We start from the raw sequence: 26,518 nt of genomic DNA on the forward strand, positions 1-26,518 counted from the left end.
AGGAGGAGGGATGGTGGGGGAGAGGGAGAGAGGGAGAAACATCAATGTAAGAAAGAAACATCAACTAGTTGTCTCCCCATAAGCAGCACCCCAATCAGATACTGAGCCCACAACCTAGGTATGTGCCCTGACCTGGAAACAAACCCAGAACTTTTTGGTATACAGGAAGACACTCCTACCATTGAGCCACTTGGCCAAGGTCACTATGGAAGTTACTCATCAATGAGCATAGTAATGGTATAGTTCTACATTCTTTTAAACTTACGAATAGCCCTATAAAAGTCTTACCCATTTTTTTGTTAAGATTATTGTTATTTTTAAAATACTAAAAAAGATATCTTTTGTAAATTACTTTTCCTATTTCTAGCTATAGACAACCAGCAAAATTATTCCTTTTTGCACCTGTCATTTACCCAGATATTATGCTAAAACTACTGTCAAATCTAGAAGTTTGTAGATTCTCTTGAATTTTCTTTGTTTAAAAAAAATCACCTATGAGAAAAGACAATGTTGTTTCTCGCTTTTTAAGCCATATTCTCTCCTGTCCCTTTTTCGTCTTACAGAGCTCTGCAGCAGTGTTGAACAGGGTGGGATAGGGGACTTCCTGGTCTCATCCCTGAGTTTGTTGCTACTTCTATTGTTTAACTATTAGATGATGCATTGATCATAGTTTTTTAATTGAAGCGCTTTCTCAGGTTAAACTATCTTACATTCCTAATTACCTTTTCTTTTCTTAACAATTGGATACTGAATTTTAGCAAATGCTTTTTCTTTATCACTTCGCATTTTCTCTTATCTGAAATGGGTTGAAATGCAGTAATATATATTAACTCAAAGATGGTTCTTATGCTATAAACCCTTCTTGATGGTAAGCCTTTTCTTTTTTAATGTATCACTGTATTTGCTTTGCTCACATTTTTAAATAAGATTTCCATGTACGCTCTTAAGTGAAAAGAGTTAGAGGTCATTCTCAGACTGTTCTTATATAGTCTTGGTAGCAAGGTCATTTGAGTCTCATAAAATGAGCTAAGGATCATCCCTTTCACCCTGTTCTTGACAGGTTTGGAAGAACTTGCCTGTAAAAATGTCAGGATCTGATGTTTCAAGATCTGTTCTTGGAGGGAAGTGGGGAGTAAAGAGCTGATTTTTTAAAATATATTTTATTGATTATGCTATTACAGTTGTTCCATTTCCCCCCTCCACTCCCCTCTACCCTGTATACCCTCTCCCACCCATATCCCCCACTTTAGTCATGTCCATGTGTCATACTTATAAGTTCTTTAGCTTCTACATTTCCCATACGATTCTTACCCTCCCCCTATCTATTTTCAACCTACAATCTATGCTACTTATTCTCTGTACCTTTTCCCCCTATCTCCTCCTCCCACTCCCGTGTTGCTAACCCTCCATGTGACCTCCATTTCTGTGGTTCTGTTCCTGTTCTAGCTGTTCTAGTTGTTTGCTTCATTTCTTTTGGTTTTGCTTTAGATGTGGTTGTTAATAATTGTGAGGTTTGCGGTCCTTTCACTATACATGTTTTTTCTTTATCTTCTTTTCTTAGGTAAGTCCCTTTAACATTTCATAAAATAAGGGCTTGGTGATGATGAACTCCTTTAACTTGACCTTATCTGAGAAGCACTTTATCTGCCCTCCCATTCTAAATGAAAGCTTTGCTGGATAGAGTAATCTGGAATATAGGTCCTTGTCTTTCATGACTTGAAATACTTCTTTCTAGCCCCTTCTTGCCTGTAAGGTCTCTTTCGAGAAATCAGCTGACAGTCTGATGGGAACTCCTTTGTAGGTGACTGTCCCCTTATCTCTTGCTGCTTCTAGGATTCTCTCCTTCATTTTTACCTTGGTTAATGTAATTATGATGTGCCTTGGTGTGTTTCATCTTGGGTCCAACTTCTTTGGGGTTCTCTGCGCTTCCTGAGTTTCCTGGAAGTCTATTTCCTTTGCCAGAATGGGGAAGTTCTCCTTTATTATTTGTTCAAATACGTGTTCAATCTGTTGCTTTTCCTCTTCCCCTTCTGGTACCCCTATAATTCAGATGTTGGAACGTTTAAAGATGTCCTGGAGGTTCCTAAGCTTCTCCTCATTTTTTTAAATTATTTCTTCATGCTTTCCTGTTTGGTTGTTTTATTCTTCCTTCTGGTCCACTCTATTGTTTTGAGTCCCAGTTTCCTTCCCATCACTATTGGTTCTCTATGCATCTTCCTTCATCTCTTTTATGGTAACCTGCATTTTTTCATCTAATTTGTGCCCAAAATCAACCAATTCTGTGAGCTTCCTGATCACCAGTGTTTTGAACTGTGCATCTGATAAATTGGCTATCTCTTGGTCACTCAAAAGGATGAGCCCTGGGGCATTGATCTGTTTTTCTGTTTGAGACATGTCTCTCTCTCTCTCTCTCTTTTTTTTTTGGGTCCGGTCCCTCCTGTTACAGTGAGGGGCCGAGCCTTAGGTGTTCACCGGCCGGGCACCCCAGTCGCTAGATTGTGACATTGCATGTGGGGGTGGGGGCGGGAGGGAACAATAGCGGTAGCTCCATTCTCCTGGGACCTCAGTCCCTTCCCTGGGATCCTGGGCTGCGCGCTCTGCCCTGGTCCACAATCGCCACCTCACTGGGTCTGCCAGCTGCCACTTGCGTACTCAGGGTCAACCCACTGCAATCTTGCGCGCCCCGGATGCCTTAAGCGCTCCCGGTTGCCTTATGCGCCCACTGCTCTCTGCTCTCCGCACCGCGACCAGTGCTGCAACCCACACCCAGCTGCTCCTCTCTGCCCCTCCTACTGGTCTGGATGAACGGGTCTAATTCAACCTCTTGGCTGTCCAACTTCCATTCAGATAAATTCTCTGTCAGTTCTGGGTGTTATTCTGCCTCTAAATTGTTGTTCTAATCTTGGTTGTGTGTGGAGGTACAGTGCGTCCACCTATGCCTCCATCTTGCTAGAAGTCTCAAAGAGCTGATTTTTAACTGCTGATTCAATTTTTTTCCAGTTTCAATTGACATACATATATAATTGATATATGTAATTGACATACAGCATTGCATAACTTTAAGGTATACACCCAATGATTTGACTTAGATATACCGTGAAATGACTACCACAGTAAGTTTAGTTAATATCCCTCATCATGTATAAATACAAAAACAAAACAAAGGAATTTTGTTTCTTGTGATGAGAACTCTTAGGATTTATTCTCTTTACTTTCATATGTATCATATAGCAGTGTTAACCACAGTCACCATCATGTTGCATATTACATCCCTAGCACTTTTTTATCTTACAACTGGAAGTATGTACCTTTTGACCACTTTCTTCCAATTCCCCCTCTGCCAATGGTCACCATAATCTGCTCATTTTTCTGTGAGATGAGCTTTTTTGGGGGTTAAGATTTTATACATAAGTGAAATCTTACAGTATTTGTCTTTTTCTGATTTATTTCACTTAGCACAATGCCCTCAAGGTCCATCCATGTTGTTGTAAAAAGCAGTTCCCCCTGTGTATGGCTAAATAATCTCCCACTGTGTGTTTGTATGCATCCAACAGCTTCTTTTTACCTATTCATCTGCTGATGGGCACTTAGGTTGTTTCATGTCTTGGTTATTATAAATTGCTGATTCAATTTCAGTGAGAACTCCTGAGTCAGCTTTTGGGTTTGTGATCCAGTCTATTGTATTTTGCCATGTATAATGCACACTTCTATGCCCAAATTTTTGAAGGAAAAATGAGGATGAGCATTATACATGGATAGTACCTGAAATAATTTGTATCTGTTCTTGTGTTTTGTAATTATTTGTTATATAAAATTTCTTGTACCATAATGTGTCCAAAAATAAATGCTAAAATTCCTTTATAATACAAAAAAACAAGTATCTAAATATAAATAAATAATTGAATTAAAACATTAAAATGAAAGATTTTTTTCCCTGAAAGTTTGGGCAAAAAACGTTAAGTGCACATTATACACAGGAGTACATTAAGCACAGCAAAATACGGTATATGGTTCTCATTATTCCTTCATCCAGCCTCTACCGGTTTATTTTGTTCTTACCTCTTGATGTGACATTTGTTAATTTTCAGGATTTTCTTTTTTCTTGTAGCAAATCTTTAAAGCAATAAATTTCCCTCTAAGTACTGCTGTAGCTTCACCTTACAAGGTTCAATTGTAAGTATTTTCTAATTCCCATATGATCTCTTAGACTCGTGAGGTGTCAGTGTCCTTAACCTTCCAAGCACACAGCGGGGTTGAATTATCATTGATAATCCCTCATTTAACTACACAGTCATAAGAGAATCTGATCTGTATGAGCCATAAAAATAATTTTTTACATGACCCAGGATGGACTCATACACACATATGTGCATATGTATGCATATACACACATAAATAAAACTTCAGTGAAACAATAACTCAGTATTAATACATGGGATACATTGGTATTTGCTATGCCATCAAAAAATTTTAAAAAGTTTTTCACAACCAACTAAATTGAGTTTGAGGATCACAATACTTTGAAAAACACTGATTTAGATTACAATATTTGATGAGTTTTGCTAGATTGTGGTTAATCTTTATAAATACATGTGTACTCTATGGAGTGAAGGGTCCCATGTTTATCTTTATAAATTGTGGTCAATTTTTTTTATCCTTACCCAAGGACATTTTTTCATTGCTTTTAGAGAGAGAGAAAGGGAGAGAGACAGAGAGAAAAACACTGATGAGAGAGAGAAATATCAATTGGTTGCCTCCCATAGTGGAGATCCTACAAACCCTGACCAGGGATTGAATCCACAACCTCTCATTATACTGCCAATCCTCCAACCCAGCCACACCAGCCGGGGTGACTATGGTCAATTTTTATAAATACATACATCCTCTATAGAGTGAAGGATTTCACGTATATCCTGAGTTTGAACTTAATAATCTTTTATAGCCCTGACCAATGTAGCTTAGTTGGAGCGTCATCATAACAGAAGAGCTGAAGGTCTGACTCCCTGCCAGGGCACAGGCCTAGGTGGCAGGTCTGATCCCGGTCCAGGCTCAATCGGGCCGCATGCTACAGGCAACCAAGACAACCAATCAATGTTTCTCTATTGCATCCATATTTCTCTCTCCCTCATCTTCTCTCCAAAAGCAAATAAAAAAAATGTCCTAAGGCAAGGATAAAAAAAGTTAAAAAAAAAATCTGTTATGGAACCATACTAGTTTTTTTGCCTGTTTAATCTAATAGCTATTGAGAGCTTTAAAAATCTCCTACCATGTGGGGAGTGGGGATGGCTGGCATGGGGTGGAGTGGTGGGAGTAAAATGGAGGTAATTGTACTGGAACAATTAAATAAAAAAATAAAATAAAAATCCCTTACTATAAACATGAACTTACCAATTTCTCCTGGTATCTGTCAATTTGTGCTTTATTTGGAGGCCAACTCATTAGGTGAACATGAGATCAGAATTGTTACATCTTCCTAAGTAGCTGCTATTTTCCACCCATTATATAGTGACCGTCTTTATCTCTACAATGAATTTTTTTCATTAAAATGTAGTATGTTTAATTACAAGTTATACTTGTAATTAGTACAACTTTTGGAGGGCTAATATTAGCCTACAATCATTTTCTATTCTTTAGTTTCAAACCTTTCCGTGTTCATATATTTTAAGTAGAACTCTTAAAAATAGCACATAGTTCAATTTTAAGACCAGTATGTCAATTTGTCTTTTTTTTTTTAAGATTTTATTTATTTATTTTTAGAGAGGAAAGGGAGGGAGATAGAGAGAGAAACATCAATGTGCGGTTGCTGGGGGTTATAGCCTGCAGCCCAGGCATGTACCCTGGCTGGGAATCGAACCTGCAACTCTTTGGTTCACAGCCCGCGCTCAATTCACTGAGCTACGCCAGCCAGGGCTTCAATTTGTCTTTTTAACTGGTATATTTAGTTCATCAATATCTATTGTGATACCTTGTATAAATGGACTAGTTTATACCCTTATTTTGTGATTCCTACTCATGATACTACTTCTTTGCTTCCCCACCCCTCCTTTTTTTGCATTCTATTGGACTGCTTAAGTTATATATTCCCTTTTCCTCTATGGCATTTAGAAGGTATACATTCCACTTCTATTTTTTAGTGAAACTAAAATTACAATTAAAATGATTTTTCCCCACACATTTTCCTAACAAACATATTTGACCTCATTTCACTGATGCCTCTAGTCACTTCCCCAAAAGCACTGTAGAAGGCTTGAAGTCTAGTACCCTTCCATCTGACTGAACTCCTGTCCCACCATGGTGCACCCCTTCCCCCTCACTCCATCACACACACTAGGACTTTTTAAGTTGTTTTGTTCCAAACAGCTCATGTTTAAATTATCCAAATGTTTACCAATTTATTTGCTCATCACTGTTTCTTGCATCTCATTCCCTTCTTTTGGTGTCTTCCTAAAGTATATCCTTGACCAGTTCTTTCAGCAAAGACTTCTTTAAAAACTTTCTGAGTCCTTACAACCCTAAAGAAACTGAATGGATTTAACTGAGTATGGAATTCCATGCTGACAGTTATTTTTTCTCACTGCTTGAAGATATATTTTGTCTTCTAGCTTTTGAGGGAGGGGAGTGTAGGGGAGCATAGTTACTGCTGAGAAACATGCCGTCAGTCAATTTGTCATTTTTTTATACCTTTTAAAAAATCTGTCATGACTATTAAGTTCCATGTATGGGGTTCTGAAGATTCAACAAAAATAGTTCTTGGTGTGTAATTATTCTTATTTATCTTATTCAGGCTCATTGTGTTTTCTGAGTTTGAAGAGTCATGTTTTTCATTTAATCTGGAAAACCCCTGACCACTTAGTTATTTGTAAAATTTCTTATATCTGTTTCTTTGTGATAGAATTAATTAGAGCTCAGTCTCTCTGTGCTCCCATCTAGGAAAATTCCTCAGATGTGTTCCACTTCACCAATTATCTCTTCAGCTGAATCTAACCAACTTTATAATTAGTCCTTTAACTTACTGTTTTTTTTCAAGTCATCCTGGTTTTTATCCTAGTATTTTTTCCCATTGATTTTTTTTTCACTACCTACTTTTATGCCTTCAATAATGATTCTGTGTCATATCTTTGTTAGGACTGTAGCAATGGCAATACTGTCTGGGCTGAGCTGTGGAGTGATCTCTACAGAGCTGTTTTATCTTTGCTTAGGACTTACTTTTTTACAACCAGTATGGACATCCTGTTACAAATCCTCAATAGACTTTGCCTCCTCCCCTGCCTCAGGACAAACCAGATAATTCCAGATTACCATCCCTTGCCACTAGTCTGTCCTTTCATTGAGGGGGTGAACTTTCAAGTGTGCAGCTTTTACCTGGGTGTATGAGAGGAGGCTGGGGTCCCAATCCCCACTTAGACAAACCTTAATCCCCACCTGGACATCAAAGCCAAAGGCCAAAAACCCAAGATGACTCTGGCTGAAAACACCCCACCCACACCCCAGAGTTGGTTTACTCCTGGGTCCCTGCCACTCCTCTCACCCTCAGTTTATGGCCTCTGACAATCTCTTCTATTACCTAGTAAGCTCAGCTATGCTTTTTAAAAATAAATATGAACATTTTCTTTTTTTTTAAGATTTTATTTATTTACCTTTAGAGAGAGGGAAAAGGAGGGAAAAAGAGAAAGAAATAACAATGTGCAAGACATAAATCTATCGATTGCTTCTTGCATGCCCAACCGGGGACAGGCCTGCAACTCAGTCATATGCCCTGACTGGGAATCAAACTGGCGATCCTTCAGCTTGCAGGCCAGCACTCAATCCATTGAGCCATACCAGCCAGGGCATTTTAAAGCATGTTCATTCACTTCATCTAACATTTCTAAATGGAGAAGATAATTTTAAGATCATCTGATTAAAATTTTAAGTATAGTTCTGATTTTTTTTTACCCAAAGAAACAAAGTAACTAAAAGGTATAGTCTAAAATAATTTATGCTTTAATAGGATGGAAACAACTGACTTCATAAAAAAAATGCTACTCATTTTAAAGAAAGACAGAAACACTGAAAATACAAATGTATTCTATTACAAGCCTCTGCTTATTCATCAGCCATTTTAGATTCAATTTCTATGCATAAGGAAAGAAAATAAAGAATTGACATTATTTTTGTATTTCTCCACAATAATAGTCTTTTGAAAAGTAAGTACTTAAATGGATCTAAATCTTCTGAGAGCTTACAAGAAGCCTATAGGCTTCACCTCATCTATGAAGATAACATGCCTACAAGGTAAAAATTAAGAACCCTGACATCTCAAAATGGATATGAACAGTTAAGATGTGCTAGCCCAGGACAGAATTCTTACTGCAGTAGATATTAGGCTCCCAGACAGCAGGGACCAGTCTCTTCCGCACTGTATCCACCAAGCAAACCTCAGTACATCAAGTGATTGAAGGTTCTACCAAATACAACACCAGGATAGGAACTGCTCATTTATATGGTTATAAAAACCAGATCTAAACAGGAAAACACAGGTATCCTGGTAGAGGAAAATAATGCACTATGGGGGCTTAGCATGCTTTTGGGAAGAGTTATTTCTTGGTTCTTCATAGTTTTTACACTATTACCAACAGTGTCTCTTTTAAGTTTCATTTTCTTTTATTGTTGGTATACAGAAATATAATTGGTTTTTCCCCCAGCAACCTTGCCTAACTCTAGAAACATATCTATAGATCAAAAAAAAAATTTCTATATATATATAAACATATTGCCTATGAATCATAGCTTTTGTTTCTTTCTTCCCAATCTTGAAATCTTCTATTTCACTTTTCTTGAATTTTCTGCACAGGATAGGACCTCCCACACAGTGCTAGAGAGAAGGAATGACAGCAGGCATCCTGTTTTTTTCCTAATCTCAAAAGGAAATTTAGGGGTCTTCCTATTTAGTGTGATGTTTGGTATAGGCTTTTTGTAGATATCCTTTTATTAGGTTCTTGGTTCTCTTCTTGGTTCAGTGTTGATAAGTTATATTTTCCTAGAAATCTATGTTGTCAGAACTTGCAAAATTATCACCACGTTGAGGTAAGAAAGAAGGTTTCTATGTATGGTGTGTGGTACAGCACCCCCTCTTCTGGATTCTTCAAATGTTTTTAATGAACCTATGACACTGATTTATTTTTACTTAGCACAAGTTGTTCATAATAGTCACTCATTTTTCTAATATCAACCACATCTGAAGCGAAGTCCTTTTTCACATTCTTGATATTAACTATTTGTGCTTGTTTCTTGGACCATTTTGCTTTATATTTGTCAATATTATTCATCTTTTGTAAGAATAAGTTTTGGCTTTGTTGAACTCTACTGTATATTTGTTTCCTGTTTCATTAATTCCTTCTCATTATTACTTCCTTTGGATTGGTTTAACTTTATTTTTACCTTTTGTAACTTCTGGAGACAGATGCTTACTTAGCTCATTTATTTTTCTCTTTTCTTCTTTTTTAATATATGTATTTAAAGTTATAAGTTTCCCTGTAAATAACACTTTAGCTACATCCTACAAGTTTTGATATGTAGTGTTTTCATTATCACTCACTTCACAACATTTTCTATTTCCCATTTTTTTGACATACAAATAATACTAGCAGATATTTTAAAAATGTCCAACTAGTCAGAGATGTTCTAATTATATTTTCATTCATATTTCTAGTTTAACTGAATTGGGATCAGACTACTTGCTGTAGACAATTTCAATCCTTTGACATCTGTTGAGACTTACTTTAAGGGCCTGGATATGACCAATCTCTGAAAATTTTTGAAATCAAATATGTGTTAGCTAGCTATAGTGTTTTATTTATACATAGTTATACACAGACCTAATTTTGTTCAAAGTTCTAATCCTCATAGATTTTTTTATCTACTTAGCTGTCAATTACTGAGAGAATGTGCTAAAATTCTCTACTATTTGGCTATTTCTTCTAGTCCTGTCAATTTTTGTTTTATGCCTTTTGTGATTATGTTAATAAGATGCAAAGTTTAAAATGCCATATCTTTAAGGAGAACTGAACTTTTATCATTTCATTATGAAGTGAACTATTTTCTAATTATTTTGTTAGTCTATTATAGCAATATACCACTTTTAAATAAACTTTGAAAATATGATAGCTTATGTTTTAAGTAGAGGATTTAGTAAATTTACATTAAAAAAAATTTTTTTACTCTCACCTGAACATATTTTTTTCATTGCTTTAAAAGCAAGAGGGAGAGATAGAAACATCAATGTGCAAGAGAAACATCTGCTGGTTGTCTCCTATACCACCCAGAGCAGGGACCATAGGAACCTGACCCAGAGACTGTACCCACAAGCTAAGCATGTGCCCTAGCCAGGAATCAAACCTGCAACCCTTTGGTCAATGCTCCAACTCCCTGAGCTACACTGTCCAAGGCAGTAAATTTACATTTAATATGAATGCTGATATATCTGAGTTTAAGTCTATAGTCTTATATTGTGCTATTTCCCTACTGCCTTTGGATCTTTTTATCTTTCTTATCTCTTTTTGATTTAAAATTATTCCATTTTTCCTTTGTACTATTACAGAATACACCATTTCTATTTCTTGGTAATAACTTTTAAAAAAATAACATGCAGCGTTCACCAAGTTAAACAAAACTTTCCCCCTCTATACTAATTCCATTACCCTTTAATTCATTGTTATTGTTTTCATGTATTTAATCTTAGTCTTTTCTTAAGCTCCCTCCCCACTGCCAACATTATTATTAGTCTTTTATATTTGTTTGCAGTTGCCCAAATGAAAGTATTTACCACCTTCTTCTTTATTCCTCTTGCTTGTACTCTTCCCATTTGGCATTACTTTCCTTCCAGGAATATTCTTGAGATTTTCCTTTAATACAAAACTGTCTTCCTTTTTTGGGGGGGGGGTCTTAAAAGTTACCTTCATTTTACCCTCACTCTTGATTTTTCTCCTTTGGCTGCTGTATCAATCACTACACTGTTTACATGTTGTATACACATCTGTTTATATAATCTGTTGTATAAAATTATCAGTCATTATCTCATCATGTACTGATTCAGTCCCATAATCTCTCTCCTTTCTGAGAACTCTAATTAGACACACTTCTCAGTCTACTCTCCCTGATTCTTAATAGATCTTTTAAAAATATATATATATATATATATTTATTTTATTTTTAGAGAGGGGAAGGGAGGGAGAGAGGAAGAGAAACATCAATGTGTGGTTGCCTCTCGAGCACCCGCTGCAGGGGACCTGGCCCGCAACCCAGGCACATGACATGACTGGGAATCAAACCAGCAACCCTTTGGTTTGCAGGCTGGCACTCAAACCACTGAGCCACACCAGCCAGGGCTGATTCTTAATAGGTCTTATAAATCATTCACCTATTTGATTCTCTAAAATGATATCTATTTTTTTTCTGGTCTATCTTCCATTTCATTTATTCTCTTCAATCTATTGGGTTTGTAAGTACAATTACTAAGATGCTCATGTCTATAAGTTAGTTGTACCTATCCCTTTTTCAAACTTGCTAGGTCATTTGGTAGTTTCTTTCCCTTGTAGCTATTTTTAAGCTTGTCTATTACTTTAAGAATAGTAAAAAATATTGTTTAAAATTGGTGTCAACCACTCAACTCTCGTGTTCTCACAAATCTATTTCTACTAGTGCTGATTCACAGAGCTCTACCTTTTTTATGTTTAGTTATTCTTAACTAGAGACTGCTCATTTTCCCTTATAAATTATACCTGGGGATTCACTGAGCATAGAATAAAGGTGCAGTCCGTCAAAGATCTGTTTGCTTGTGGACTGGCTCAGGAATGCTATCTGTCCAGGTCAACTCTAAAATAAAGAATTCAAAAAGCAGCTTCAGAATTTCTTACCACTTACCACTCATGGGATCTTCATGAGGCACAACCTGTGAGTTCAACTTTGCAGCAGGCAAACAGGCCTTCTTCTGACTCACCTTCACCCTGACAGTGTGGGAGTTCCAGCTCTAGGTGAGGGTCTCCCATCATATTGTGCCCAGAGATCCCATCAAAACTCAAGAGTTTGCCCAGTTTGCCAAATGCCTTCAGGGTTGTGCTTACTGTCCAGGACTACTCCTTTCACTGAGATTTCAGCCTCCTCACTATCTTCCTCAATATTTTCCAAGCTAGTCAATGCTTTCAGAAGATGTTTGAACTGTTATGTAGCACTTGCCCCACCCCACTCCAGTCAGACGACTATCACCAGCAACACAGTGCCCCTTCCTTCTTTAAGCCATTGACATTTGGCATGGGTGTCACTAGTTGTCCTAGCCAAATCAAATCCTAGCCAACCAAGCTCTTAAAAGAAAAAGGAGACCATCCCTGCTACATGATAGGAGGACTGACTATGCTAGGGAGCCTTCCAAAGCCAAACCTGGCTATGTAACAATCCAGGAGGAAGGGAGCCTGCAGTGTCCTTATACCACCAACCCTGGGCTTCAAACAAGAATTCCAGGAGGTAGGTGGATTTTCAGGTTAAAAATGTGTGGGCCAGGGATGAATGACCTCTGGTACTCAACTGCTGGCTCCTTTGTTTTTAAGAAATCCACTTAATATTCCAACACTCATTACATTAACCTGGGTGGGGAGTGGCATCTGAGGAACAACTCAAATCTCCAGATCACAGCACTGCTGAGCTTCTTCTCCATTCACTTAACTAAAGCAAGGGGCTGCCTTTCTGCTCAGAATTGTGATTAAGACGCAGCATTTTTTCGTAGACAATAAAATCCAACCCTCTTTCACAACCCCTCTGCGTAGGTCCATCTTTGATTAAAGAATCCTGCAGCCAAATCTTCCCATCTCTCTGACAAGGAGAACTGATATATCAGAGTTATTTCTTATTAACAACAATGGTAACTATACTTCATTCTGGCTCCTTTTTAAAGTCAGCCATTGTATAATATATTCCAACCTCTCATATACTGTTGGTGAGAGTATAAATTAGTACCAGCACTTTGGGAAAAAAAAAAAGTCTGGCACTCTCTTCTAAAGCTGAGCATATGTCTCCTTTTGATCCCAAGATCCCACTCCTAGGAAGAGACTCAACAGAAATGCAGACAGTCACCAAAATTAGGGGCAAGCCTCTGTATTTATAATATAATGAAATTTATATATAAGATAAGCCCCATATTAGAAACAATCCAAGTATTCATCCATAGTGAAATGGATAAATTGTGATTTGTTCACATGATGGAATACTAGGCAAGAAAAATGAATTGACCTGACCATATGGATGAACCTCACACATAACCAATGAAAGACCCAAAAGAACATATGCCATAGGATTTCACTTCATTTATATCCAGTTTAAATACAGGCTGAATGAATCTGTGTGCTAGAGAGAAATCAGGAGAGCAGGTATCCTGGGGGGTGGACAGCAACTAGAGGGGGCACAAGAGGAGCTGTGGCAAGGACTGGCATGGGGCATGATAATCTGTTCCTTAAATCTGCTGGTTAAACAAGGGTGTTAAGCTTGTGAAAGTTTATATTGATCTACAGACTTAAGACTACATTTTTCTGTATATGTATTTTACTTTAGTAAAGAAAAAAAAAAGTATATATATGCCAACTTTGGTAGGAAAATGATCATGGGGATCTGAAGGAGGAGGATCTTTAATGACCGGAGAATCTGTTACAGCACTTTCACTCCTGCCACATCCCAGCCCTTGCCTGTGTGTGGCATACATGATGTTAGCTGGAACAAAGGTCAAGATGGACAGCCACCTCCTGGTTTAACCATCCCAAGACCTTCACTGTCCATGGCCAAGTCCCACTGTGCCATCCTCCTCACTTACTTCTAAAAATCAAACTGTTCAGAGTAAGGCTCAGGACCGTCCAACTTAAGAGGAAAACAACATAACATAGAAAAAAGTGGCTGGGCTTCAGAGCTATGGCTGAAGTTGACCTTTTAAATGTTCCTTGACCATCACTAAGGAGACTTTTCATTCTGGGTGTCAATGATACATCTATTCTTCAGCGGTGATTTCTTTCTTCCCTTCCATCACTGTGATCACTACTACATTCTAAACATTAAGATCCTTCCTAACTACCACAAGTATCTAGACCTCACATAGAAATGAAAGTGCATTCAACAGAAATAATGCTAGCTATATCTAATTCCTATTCAGGGTGAGTCTTACTTGAAAAGAAAATAGTTTCTGATGTGTTATTTTAATGACTGAATGAGCAGTTCCAGAAAAACATACTAGTTGGGCTTAGGGCCAGAACAAGGGTGTTCCACATAAAATGAGTAAGCCTGATCCTCTGGTCAGAAATGGCTGAGAATCTAGAACATACTTTTTATTTCTTTACCTGAAAACAAAAGTAGAAAGAGAGGAGGAGAAGCTAAGGATGGAGGCTAGGTCTGGAAAGGTCTCTTACCAATCAGACCATCTGCCCCCATAATTTTCCTCTACCTCCCTGGCCTCCTCTGGCAAGTCCTCCCAGAAGAAAGAAAACCACCACATGGAAAGGCAGGAGGTTAATTCTGTCAATGCCTCTTACTCTTCAGCCTGACTAAAAGAAGAGAGAATGAAATCCCAGCTACAAGGAGAGAATTTTCCCTCCTACTGCTAAGAAACACTCGTGCCAGTAAGCACAAAAGCCACCTCTTTTCAGAGCAAACCCTCTCATTGTTCAAATCAAAAATAACCTTTCATTTACTGGTGAGTTTGTCATCACTGATATGCTGTTACTCTGCAAACCCCACCTAACGCTCATCGGCTACACAGAAAATAAAGATGCAAGCTGCCAATTCTCAGGAAATTGGTGTGAACAACTGGGAAGGGCTTGGTCTGGTTGAGGGATCCTAGCATAAATGATGGACTGGGGAAGTCAACACAACCAGCATGGAGGTCTGGAGCGCCAGATATAAAGCAAATGACCCAGACTCCCGCTAAGGGTCATTTCAAATCCCCTGGCCTCTGCTGGCAGAGCAAGACCGGCCACATTTGACAGCGCCCCTCCACAGGTATAACTTGTCAATTTCCCAACTGTAGCCAGGCTGGAGGGAATCCAAAGAACACCTGAATTTGGAGTATGTTTATATTTGATGCTCTAGGAATCCATACAGTCGAAGCTAAATAATAGTATACTCAGAGAACACAAGCACTAGAAAGTCATCTCTACATTATTAGCTCAGTAAAGACAGGCACCTACTGCATTCCAGGCATTTAGGGATACTTAGAAAAAACAAAACGGATACATCTCTGTACTGGTAAAGTTTATACTCTAGAGGGAGAGATGACAAAATAAGTCACATATGCAGCATGTCAGGTGGTGATAATGAAGAGAAAACCACGCAGAGAGGTGGAGCAGGGAACCAGAGTAGGAGTGGGGGATTGTCAGGGACTGTCACTTCACAGACAGGAAGAAGGCTGAGAGAGCAAGCCATGTGGCCATCTGAGGAAAAGTTCCCCATTGAAAGCAACAGTGTGTGTGCAAAGGCCTGAAGCAGTGTGAAGCAAAAGCATGCCTGAGAAACAAAGAGAAGGTCAGTGTGAATGGAATAGAGGACAAGGAAATGGTAGGAGTAAGGCCAGAGTGAACGTATGGCCCTTGGAGGCTACTGTAGAGACTGTGGCCAAGTAGAATCTTGAACAGAAAAGTGACATGATTTGCAAGAGCAAATCATTTATTTCCAAGAGGAATAAATTAGAAGGTAGGGGATGAGGGCAGAAGCAAGGAGACCATTTCAGGGTTAATGAAATAACCCAGGCAAACCAATATTTATCAAAATAAAAAAAAAAAAATAACCCAGGCAACATGAGAGGGATTTGGATCAGAGTGGTACCAGTGAAAGTGGTGAGAATGGCTGTATTCTGGCTCTGATTTGAAGGCAGAGTTGACAAGATTTGCTATTGTACAGGATACAAGTATGAGAAAACAAGGAATTGAAGATAAACCAAGGTTTGTGGCCTGAAAGATGGAGCCATCTGGCCTAGTTTCATTTCACACCAGGAGGAAACTGAAGCCCAGGAAGGAGACAAGGCATGTCTAAGGTCACACCTTAGGACTGGGACTGGAACCCCCAACAAGTGCTTCTCCCACTGTCCCACGCTGTAGCTCAGCAGAAGACAATGGTAACCACTCAGGTGCCTTCCAGCCCCTCTCAGCTCTCTGATGCTGAAGAAGAAAGTGCCCCCTCAGAGATGGCCAATCCCCACACACATCATGTAAATCAGAATAGGATGCTGGTGAAAGAAAGCATAGGCCCTGATCAGAGAGGGGCCCATGGTCACCATTCAAAAAGACAGACCTGGTATGACCAGAAATTCCCATTTTTTCCCAAAGAACCCCAAAATCTACATTTCTGAAAAAAGTTATCTATTTTTACAAGGTGGTTTAATTGTCTACTAACATGAGGTTGGCCAAGCAAATCTCATGTGCCCACCAAGTTCTATATGGTGTCCATAAAGGGCACCAGCCTGGAGCCAGTCTCAAGACAGCCTAAAACAGATCTTATTCTCTCACATCTCGACCAGAGCTAGGGTATGGAACTAAAGATTTGGGCTTAAAATGGTATTTTATTTTGGCTTTTGAACCAGCAAATGATATTTGTTATCACTATAAATGGAGTGGGCAGGCACAATCTTTTTTTTTTTTTAAAGATTTTATTTACTTATTTTTAGAGAGGGAAGGGAGGGAGATAGAGAGAGAGAGAGAAACATCAATGTGCGGTTGCTGGGGGTTATGGCCTGCAACCCAGGCATGTACCCTGGCTGGGAATCGAACCTGGGACACTTTGGTTCCCAGCCGCGCTCAATCCACTGAGCTACGCCAGCCAGGGCGGCAGGCACAATCTTAGTGGACTTCCTCTCTGACCAAGAAGAGAGTAAGTAGCTGCCCATCATTCTGGGTTGGTAACTTTGGTTTTATATCATTCTACTTAAAGTACTAAGACCAGCTCACTAGTACAATACAATCTTGCAAATAGTCACTGACCCAGGAAACAACTTATGTCAAATATAAAAATGACAGTATGTTGAACAAGGTTTGGGAACTGGCAACTGTTCCCGCCTTTTCAAAAAACTTAAATGTAGACATTACTAAACTTTCTTTATAAAGTTGCTTCCCATTGCAATACAGGTGGGAGATACATGTCACTTATAGCACTTAATGGAAGCACACTAGATATGTCTGGTTTTCAAACCTGGAAGTCAGGTTGCCTATTTCCAGACACTCATCAGAATTTATCAGGCTCAGAAAACAGCCCCCTACGAAGTACTCAAGTTAATTTTCTCTAATCCTAAATGGCCCTTTTGCCCAGGATCTCTCACTTTGAATAAATATTTACTTCCCCTACAAGCCATATGTTTTTTGCCCAATAACTATTTGTATGTGTGTGTTGGTTAGGCCATTTTTACACTATTGGAATAAAGTAAGAATCTCTCCAGGGCAGGGCCCTATCTGTGTTGCCCACTCACCCTCCTTTCTTATTCTTGGTATGCAATTTACAATGCACCCAAACAGCAGGGTGCATTATAAGACATCCTGTTAGTTTGAAGCCCATGAACTGCCACTGGTCAGCTGTTTTTGACACAAAGAACAGGTAATTCCATATGGCTCAATATATCAATACTTCTAAATGGTCCAGAGGAACAGACTTAAATTATTTTTTAAGATTTTATTTATTTATTTTTAGAGAGGGAAAGGGAGGGAGAAAGAGGGACAGAAACATCAATGCGTGGTTGCCTCTCGCACATTCCTACTGGACACCTGGTCTGCTACCCAGGCATGTGCCCTAGACTGGCAACCAAACCTACTTGATTTGGAGGCCAGCACGCAATCCACTGAGCCACACCAGCCAGAGTGAAACTTAAATATTTAATAGAATACAAACCATCTCTAGACTACCACTGTTTAAGAGAATGTCCAGTGATGATGGAAATGATCTAAATCTCCACTGACCAACACGTAGCTACTGAGCATCTTGAAATGTGGCTAATGTGACTAAGAAAATGAATTTTAAATTTTATTTAACTTTGTTTTAAGTTGGAATAGTTTTATGTGGCTACCATGTTGGACAACAGTTTTCTAGACTGTAGCTTCTTCAGATAAGAACTAGGTCTCACTCCTTTTTTTGGTGTGATATTTACGGTGTTTGAAGGCACAGCACACATGAGATGCTTCAGAAAGAAATGAAATTAAAAGTACCTTCTTGCACTAACACAGTTTCAACTGACTCTCCACCTTCCTTCCATTGAAGCTCTTAATTTAGATCTTCTAATTCCATGTCCTCCCTTGGATAGTTACTGTCCCAGCAAGTATGGAATTAAATGTCCCAGTAGGTGAACATTAAGGCCATACCCACATCACCTAGCCAGTGGGCAATGGGAACTGGCCTGTCAACCGCCTGACCAGCTGGGTCTCTATGTTGTCATCTACAGAATGGGGACAACCATACCTATTTACAGAATGGGGCTGTTGCAAGACCTAGGTGTACGTCAAAGTACGGAATCTGATTCTAAAGAGTAAACCTTTAAAATAAAGTTGGGCTCAGCTTCACTTGTCCAAGAAGATACAAACAACTAATGAGACTATAGTAATAGGTACTGTGGTCCACCTCATTTAGTCAACTATTGTTAAGGGCTAGCACAAGGCCTTGACTGTTGGCAGTCCAGGACATACAGATGAATAGCACAGTCCTGCCATCTAATTCTGACAGATCATTTTTTTCCCAAAACAAAATTTTGGCAAAGAAAAATCTGGTGTCTGGAAAATACTATTGATTCCCTGCCTATGTGTCATTTACCTATTAGTTTAAGCTCTCGGGAATAAAAGAGCAAGTAAGAAAAGTCTGGGGTCCTGAGACTTTTAAAAGTGTTCCTGATACATAACAAACCAATATTCCAATTAAATCACTTGTATTCAACTACTTAAATGAATTTGGTGCTGTGTGATTACTGCAGTTTGTTGACTTAGGTGTCATTCCAGCAAAGAGCAAAATTGCTTAAATGTGACTCAATGATTTGGGATTTATTTAAAACTCTCCCAACACCAAAAATATTCCTGCACAAAGATGCCACTAACTTCTTAATCTCTTCATAGATGTTCAGACGCCTATTCCTTACCATGAAAGAATTCTGTTACAATATACTCCCTCTATCTCTACCCACTGGACTCTCTATCTCCAAATCCTGAGACACCTTTCCTGCCCCCCTTCTGCCCTCAACAGGGACCAGAAGCCCTGCAGGCCAAGTCTGAATTGATCTAGTAAAGGGAAAACAATCTACTAGGTCTGTCCCCACCTTCCACCCTTTTCTTAAATAGAGAGGGAAGGGACAGCTCCAGGACCTCAGAATCAGAAGCTACTTTCTGGAAGGGAAAAAGGTTGGCAGCCCACAGTGCAGCTGACCTTCAGAAAGTTCATAAAGGAACTGAGACATCACCACAGTACACAACTTACAGCAGGATCACCAAGACTTCTCTGGTGTCAGATTAACAGGAAGTTAAAATGACCAAGCACAAAGATAAAGTGTAAAGCAGGAGGTAGGGTCAGTGGAAAATACACAGTCCACAAATGCATAAGGACAGTGTAAAGTATGCAGCTGCCCTTCCTGGGAGTGCTGGACAAAAAGACCTGAGCAGCAGTGTTCTTGAAGAAATCTGTAGCCTGAATGTGAGGCCCAAACTCCAGAAATGGCCAGCGAGGTCCCCACACCCTGAAGACTTCAGCATGCTAGGCAAACAGTGATGTGGAAGACTCCCAAAAACCTTCAAAGTTTCATTTCCTTGGTGCTTCCTAGTCTCTGCTCACCTCCGACCTCCAGGAGTTATTACCCAACTGCCTTCTGTTTGCACAAGGTCCCTGTTTTATCCAGCACTTGCCTGGGAAGCTGCCCAGCTTCTCATAGTAAATGTGTTTTACTATCTCCAGGCTACAGATAACGAAAACCAGGTTCAGAGAAGTTAAGGGACAGGTTCAGAGGGTCGGTAAGTATGGCAGCACAGGGGTGAAATCCAGCCCTGCAATTGCAGCAGGCAGGATGGCGCCAGACCCAGACTCCACTTCCCTTGCACGCACCACACGCCCCTAAAAACTCATCCCAACAATAACGGCCAACACTTGTTATCTACTCCCTACGTGTGCTGGGTCTTCACTGATTTTTCTCTTAAGTAGCAACATCAGCAGCCGTATTTTTCACACAGGTTAACTGGACACCCGGAGAGAAACAGCTGGGTCGAGGTCATCCTCAACCGTGCTGAGATTTCAGAGGCCCCTCCCTTAACCATTACAACATACCGATCCACCATCTATGATCTGTAACCTGGGGAAGGGTCCGTGAAGCTCCCCGTATGCTCCAGTGGAAGTGCGGACCCCAGCTTGCTCTCCCCTGCCCCAGGAGACCAGCAGGCCGGGACGGGCGCCAGGCCGAGTGCCAGCGTGCTTGGCCGACCGGGCCGGAGATGCTCGCTTCCGCCCGGACCTGGCAACGCCGGCCCATTCATCTTGGCACGGACAGGCCGGGCCAGGCAGGGCCCGACGTACCCCTGTCCCCAAGCCGAGCGCCCTGGAGCTGAGCTCCGTTCCGCCGGGCCTGGGAAAACGATGCCCCCAACCCCACCACCAGGGGGAGCAGAGAGCCTCCTCTTGCACTCCGGGAAGTTGCCACGGCGGCCGCCCCGGAGTCCGGACCCCGGACAGCCCTCGGTCCCCACACGGCCCCACACGCAGCCCTGCGTCCCAGGCCCGTCCAGACGGGGGCCGCTCTGCCCCCAGAAGCGCCTCCAGGTCGCAGCCGGCAGGCAGGCGCGCTCCGCTCTTGGGCCCCTCATTCAATCCCGCCCTTCTTCCCCCCCGGCTGGCCTCCGCTGCCTTCCGCTTGTCCCGCCCCCCCCTCCCCGCCCCAAGCCCAGACTCCTGCCCGGCAACGTCATCCGGCCGCTTCCCGAAACTTAACCCTTTCCTCCGCCAGCTGTGCGCCGCCCTGCCCCGCCAACAACTTTCTTTGCCCAACTTCGGAGCGCTCGGGCCAGCCCGACGGTCCGCCGGGGAGGGATGGGTCTCCACGTCCCGCCGCTGGGCCGCCGCAAGTTTCCCCGACGGCAAGGGGAGTAGGGTCCACACCGCGGGGCGCGTTCGGCCCACGCCCGTGCACGGGGTTCGGCCGAGCACACGCCCCAGGGGCCCGACCCAACCCCGAGGGTCAGCTGCCACGGCGACGGCTGGCGGCGCCGCCGGGGGAGGGGCCGCCAAGGAGACGTGTCATTCGCTGCGCGGCGGGCTCCGGCGCCCCGACGGCCCGGGCCGCACGCCGTAGCCGCCAATACTGGGCCCCGCCAAGTTTCTTACCTGCAGCCAGAGAAGCGGGAGGGAGAGCGTGAGGGTAGGAGCCGCTGTCGCCGCTGCGAAACCGGGAGAGGTGTCGGCCAAGCCTCCGCCGAGAAGACGCCCTCGAGTACTTGCAGGCGCCGCGACCCCGACGCCGCCCGCCCCGTCTGCCGTCCGCTCTGGCCGTTAGCTGGTTGCGTGCGCGTGTGTGGAGTCGTGGCACTTTCTGCCTAGGAGCTGGCGAACGGCCCCCTCCGCCGGGATCACCGCCTCCTGCCTTCCCCACCCGGGCCAGCCATTCATCGGGCCGCCTCTCCCAATTGGTAGGCGTCCCGCCACTCCGCCGGTGCCTGACCAATTAGAGTGCGGATAGCCAAGCAGCGGCGGCAGCCATTGGGCAGAGAGGAGGGTCTCCTCCTCGACCAATGAGAGAGGGGAGGAGCTGCGGAGAACGGGGAGGGCGAAGCCGGGGAGGGCGGGGCCGCGCGGCGCGGCGCTAGTTCCTGCGTGGGGGCGGGACGGGGCTGGACGCCCGGCCAAGCGGGGGAGGGGGTGTCGACTTGGCCACGCTAACTCCGAGATCGTCGCGCTGCTTTTAGACGCTGATTTGAAGTAGGCTCTACCTTGGAGGGTGGCGAAGGTTCGAATCCCGGCGGCGCTGGGCCTGTGTCCCTGTACCTCGCCGGGCTTAGGTGGCAGTGGGTATTGTAATGAGTAGGGCTGCGCAACCCGCCTACAGCCGGGAGAAATGCTTTATTGAAATCCAACTACCTCCACAACAGCGCCCACTCTAGGCCCCAGGTGTGACGACAGGCTCCGTTGTGGATAGACTAGGAAAGGCGAGTCCGTTTCTTCAGAGACTGCCATCAGCACCAGAGATTTTCTTAAGTAAAGGGAGGAATTGGGTGAAAAGGCCAGAAGGTGCACAAGGAATGGATGGTGCACAAGGAATGGAGGGACGTTATTGCACTCATTTTTAGGGTACAACTGAAGCATAGTCTGTTTAGAGTTACTCATCCAAACCACAGCTGGCAGAGCAATAATTACAGGCAGCCTTAGGGCTTTTACTCCGTGCATTGGGGAGGGCGAGAGGGCCTGAGTCAAGAAAACATCCATTTCCCAGAAAACTGAGCAAATAGTACTTCCTCATTGCATGACGTTATCCCCCAATGTAAGTCAACACTCTCTCTTTGTAACCAAATGGGTGTTTCAAATAAGATAATTCGAAGCCTGTTTTTTTTTTTAACCGTTATATCAGTCAGTGTCTCTTAAAGCTAACCCCTTGAACTTGAGCCAAAACTAATGTCTTTGAAATGAAGGTTTCTGGAGGTCAAAAGGGCTGTGGAGTCCTGATCTGCTGCACGTGACTTCCCTGGCCCCTGTGGCTGCAGAGTTCTGTTTCTAATATCAATCTCTTGGACAATTTCACATATCCCTGCCCCCACTTTTTGTCACTTGTGCTGTACTAATTGGTGTGAGGACTATGTGGAAAATATAAGCTGTCATGAGAGAATGAAGAGGAGCTGAGTTGAAGTAAAACTGTTCATTCCTATTTTTAATCTCAGCAGTTCCTTACATATTGATGATTAATCAATGGGAATTAACTGGATTAACTTTCAATACCCAGTCTTTTTCCAGTGATGATCTCTGGCTTGAAATAAAAGCCAAGAAATCCCGCTTTTTGGCTAGCATATGCTATCATCTAGTTCTAATTGAGCATGGGTAAACCACTGAACTCTCTAAAAATAGGTGTTCTCCTCTAAGACAATCATTGCCCCCTCTGGGTTTCAGAGAGGAAATTCATCCATTAATTTGTGTTTATTGACTGCCTGTAGGCAAGCAGCCTAGAGTGATGACACTGACCCCGCAAAGACCCAACTGCCCACAAGGGCCTTTCTGTGGACAGAGACGGCCTTTACCTTATTTACTATTTAGGTTTCTCAGAAAGAGATCCTGACAGGAGGATTTAGGTTCAAGTGACTCATTTTGGGGATGATCACAAAACAGTAGTAGTGAAATGGGATGAGAAGGAGCTGATAAAGAGCACAAATCAAGCAAGTGACTGCTGTGGACAACCAGGGCTCACTATCTCTGAGCATTCAGAGACCTGTGAGTACACACCCCAAAGATGTCCTATCTGTGGGGTGAGGAAGTGGGTTATTTATTTACCCACCCACTCCTATCAATCCACTGGTTGAGGGCCACTTCTGGGGTACTTGAACTCATTTCCATGCCCTGTCAACCAGAGCAAAGCATCAAGAAGCCCTTGGTGGAAGGTGAATGCCTAGAGGACTGGAAGCAGGGTGGGGAGGTAGGGGAGGAGTGGTCACAATAATGGCTTCTCTGACCCAGCACTGCACCAAGTCAAGGCTCAGTAAAGACATGTTCCATAAATATTAAATCAATTATGGGATTACACTAGGAGTAAGGGGTGTTTACTTAAAAGGGGCTCTTTGTTCCCTCCTATAATTTAACATTGGTTTGGCCTCAAGAGAACATGGGTTCAAATTTGTAAAGGTAGCCTGGACTGAGCCTTCACCTTTCCTCCTTCCTTGCCCCTTTGTCCTCCCTCCACCAGGCTCCATCAGGGCCAGTTCATCCCCCACCTCAACCACCCACCCTCTGGCCTGGCCTGGCCACTGCTGTGCCCCCATGGACTGCCATCCTTGGCCCTGCTCAACCTCATCAGCATGTTTTAGCCTTGCTCTCTCCCAAGTTGTATCAGGGGAAACCAGAACTACCCAGGACTACATAGGCAGGATGCCTATGTGGAGAAGTAGGGGCTTCCCCAGGCTCAGAGCCTCTGGCCCTGCTGTATCGTCTACTGCATGTGTGTATCTGCCAAATCACACAGCCTTCTATGGCAGAAGAGAATGCCCATCACAAAGTCTGGCCTCCAGACTTGCCTGTTCAGTGCCAGGCACCAGGCTAGAGCTTGGGAAACAGGTCCCTGCCATCCCCCTGGATGACAGTCCAGTGAGGTATTGTCATGTTTGAACAGGTCAGAGAGAAAGAGGAGCCCATTGAGAGGGATGGGCAGGAGCCGACAGGGGTGTTAACACAGACTGAGGACAGTAGAGGGGGTGACAGCAGAAGCTTGAAAGACAGGTGGAGTTAGCCAGGTCCAGAAGTGAGTGAAGGATCCACCTGGTGACAGAACAGCCTGGGCAAAGGCCTGGTGATCTCAGCATGATGCTCAAGGGGCAACTACAAATTGGGTTTTGCCAAAGCCTGAAGGATGAAGGAGAGGTTAAGAGATGAGTCTCAAATGGTGGTCATAATGACAGAAGGGAACTCTTTTGGAGTAATGTAGATATCCCATATCTTGGTCACAGTGATGGTTACATGATCAAAGTATACACTCTTAAAAAGGGTGAATTTAGTTTCTAAGAAAATTATACTGCAATCAGCCTGACTCAAAGAACATACTGTGTTTTAAAACAAATAAAGCATTTTTATTAGGAAAAACTAAACATACAAGAATAATTACCTAGTATGGTTCATTAACTCATGACAGTGCTTTGCTTTTTATTACTAAATTGCAAATATTATTTTAAAAGACTAGGCAGAAAGATGAGAATATGTTATATTTTACAGTGTAAAAAGAGGTTTTGCTTTATCAACAACTCTGAAAGGATGATAAATGGCAAACAGAATAAAATGCCATGTGGTAAAAAAAATCATCACAATATATAACATTTTTAGGTCTTAGGTACTAGGCACTATTCAAGATGTCCTACAAATAAGTAAAATTATTTGACCCTCAGATCAACCCAATGAAAGAGATATAGTTATTATCTTCATTTTAGAGATGAGGAAACTAGGCACAGAGAGGTTGAGTAATCTGCCCAATGTCAGAGGAGTGCTGGTCAGAGGAGGGTTTGGCCCTAGGGTTCAACATATAACTACTGCATTTGGTGCCAGATCTTAGAAGGTGTGCTATGCCTGTGTGTGGGGTGGGGGGATTGGTGAACCTTTGGTGGTAGTGACTCAAGGAGGGGTTTGTCATCAATTACAGGCAAGATCACTCCCTTGGCCCTCTTTCATGGGTCATTGTGATGTTCAGTTAGGTTGTGGATCCACTGGGTTGGTAGTCATTGCAATAGCTGAGGTGACAGAGGCTTGAACAGGCCAGTGGTAGAGTGGGAGGTTCAAGGGTCCTTCATTAGAGATATTTAGGAAGTGAGGTAGGTAAGGCTTGGAAACTACAAACTGTAAGGAATAGGGAAGAGTCTCCTGTGAGCCTCTGTTCCTGGCCTGAGTGACAAAGGACATAGTGGTGTCACTATAGGGGCAGGACACACAGATGGATGAACAGGTTGGGGTTGGAAATTGGGGAGGATGTTGTATGTTGTTTTGACATGTTGAATTCCAGGAGTTTGAGAGAAGTCCATATGGAGATATTGTCTCTGTGGATCTGAAGCTCAGAGTTGAGGCCAGTGTGGGTGATACAATTTGGAAACCTAAGCACATAAGTGGAAATTAAAACCTCAGAAATGAAGATGATCATACACAGCCTGTGGAGCTGGGAGCTGCATGTGGATAGGGACAGGAGAAAGCCAAGGCTTAAGTCCTGAACAGAGAAAGGAAAACCCACAAGAGTCTGTAGCAGTCAGCTTTTGCTAGTAACAAACCACTTTAAAACTCAGTGGCTTAAAATAATTACCGTTTCTTATTAGAGCTCACACATCTGTGGGACAACTGAGGTTTGGTGGCTCTTGGCTGGTTCATGCATTGGTCTTTGGATAGGTTAGGGGTTCACCTCTGTTCTGGATTCAAGTGGGGCAACTTAGGAGCTCTGCTTCACTCAGCTCATGCCCTTCTCCTGGAATAAGCACTTCTTCTGGTAATGGTTGAAGAAAAAGAAAACAAGTAGAAATACACAAGTTCACTTGAAGGCTTCAAACTCTGTCACTTCTACCTCATTCTGTTGTACAAAGCATGTCACATGGACAAGCCCAGATTTGAGGGGATGGGAAATATAAACCAGGGTGAAGAAATGACACCATGGATTCACTCTACCACTGAGTCCAAGAAAGAGAGATGGAAAAGTTAAATCAGGAGAGGGTGGGTTTATGGAGGGGTGAGTTTGAGGAAGTGGAGAATGGTAAGCACTGTTAAATGCATCTTGGAAATCCAGCAAGATAAAACTGAAATATGTGTGAAACATTCAGGAGTCACCAGTTTTAAACAAGGCGGTAGGTGA

General features: G+C 42.2%; 2 protein-coding genes across 8 annotated transcripts in view; one reads left to right on the plus strand and one right to left on the minus strand.

Moving 5' to 3' along the window:
- RRBP1 (ribosome binding protein 1) overlaps positions 1-21,572 on the minus strand; it is a 79,165-nt gene extending 57,593 nt beyond the window's left edge. For 3 of the 6 annotated variants that reach the window (XM_045832812.1, XM_045832809.1, XM_045832808.1), the window contains exon 1: positions 20,284-20,581. In XM_045832812.1, coding sequence (XP_045688768.1) covers positions 20,284-20,485 — 202 coding nt within the window. In that variant the 5' untranslated portion in view covers positions 20,486-20,581. Of the gene's footprint in view, positions 1-20,283; positions 20,583-20,941; positions 21,186-21,333 lie in introns of those variants that run through there. The other 3 variants (XM_045832813.1, XM_045832814.1, XM_045832811.1) reach the window with 3 other exon arrangements.
- The window catches only part of BANF2 (BANF family member 2), a 64,678-nt gene continuing 59,688 nt past the window's right edge, over positions 21,529-26,518 (plus strand). Inside the window, exon 1 of one of the 2 annotated variants that reach the window (XM_045832815.1) lies at positions 21,529-21,635. The gene's annotated coding sequence lies outside the window, so the exon portion shown is untranslated. The remainder of the gene's footprint in view (positions 21,636-26,518) is intronic. The other variant, XM_045832816.1, reaches the window with a different exon arrangement.

Source organism: Phyllostomus hastatus, unplaced genomic scaffold (genome assembly GCF_019186645.2).
Source record: "Phyllostomus hastatus isolate PE091 unplaced genomic scaffold, TTU_PhHast_1.1 phas_contig_17, whole genome shotgun sequence".
Lineage (NCBI taxonomy): Eukaryota > Metazoa > Chordata > Mammalia > Chiroptera > Phyllostomidae > Phyllostomus > Phyllostomus hastatus.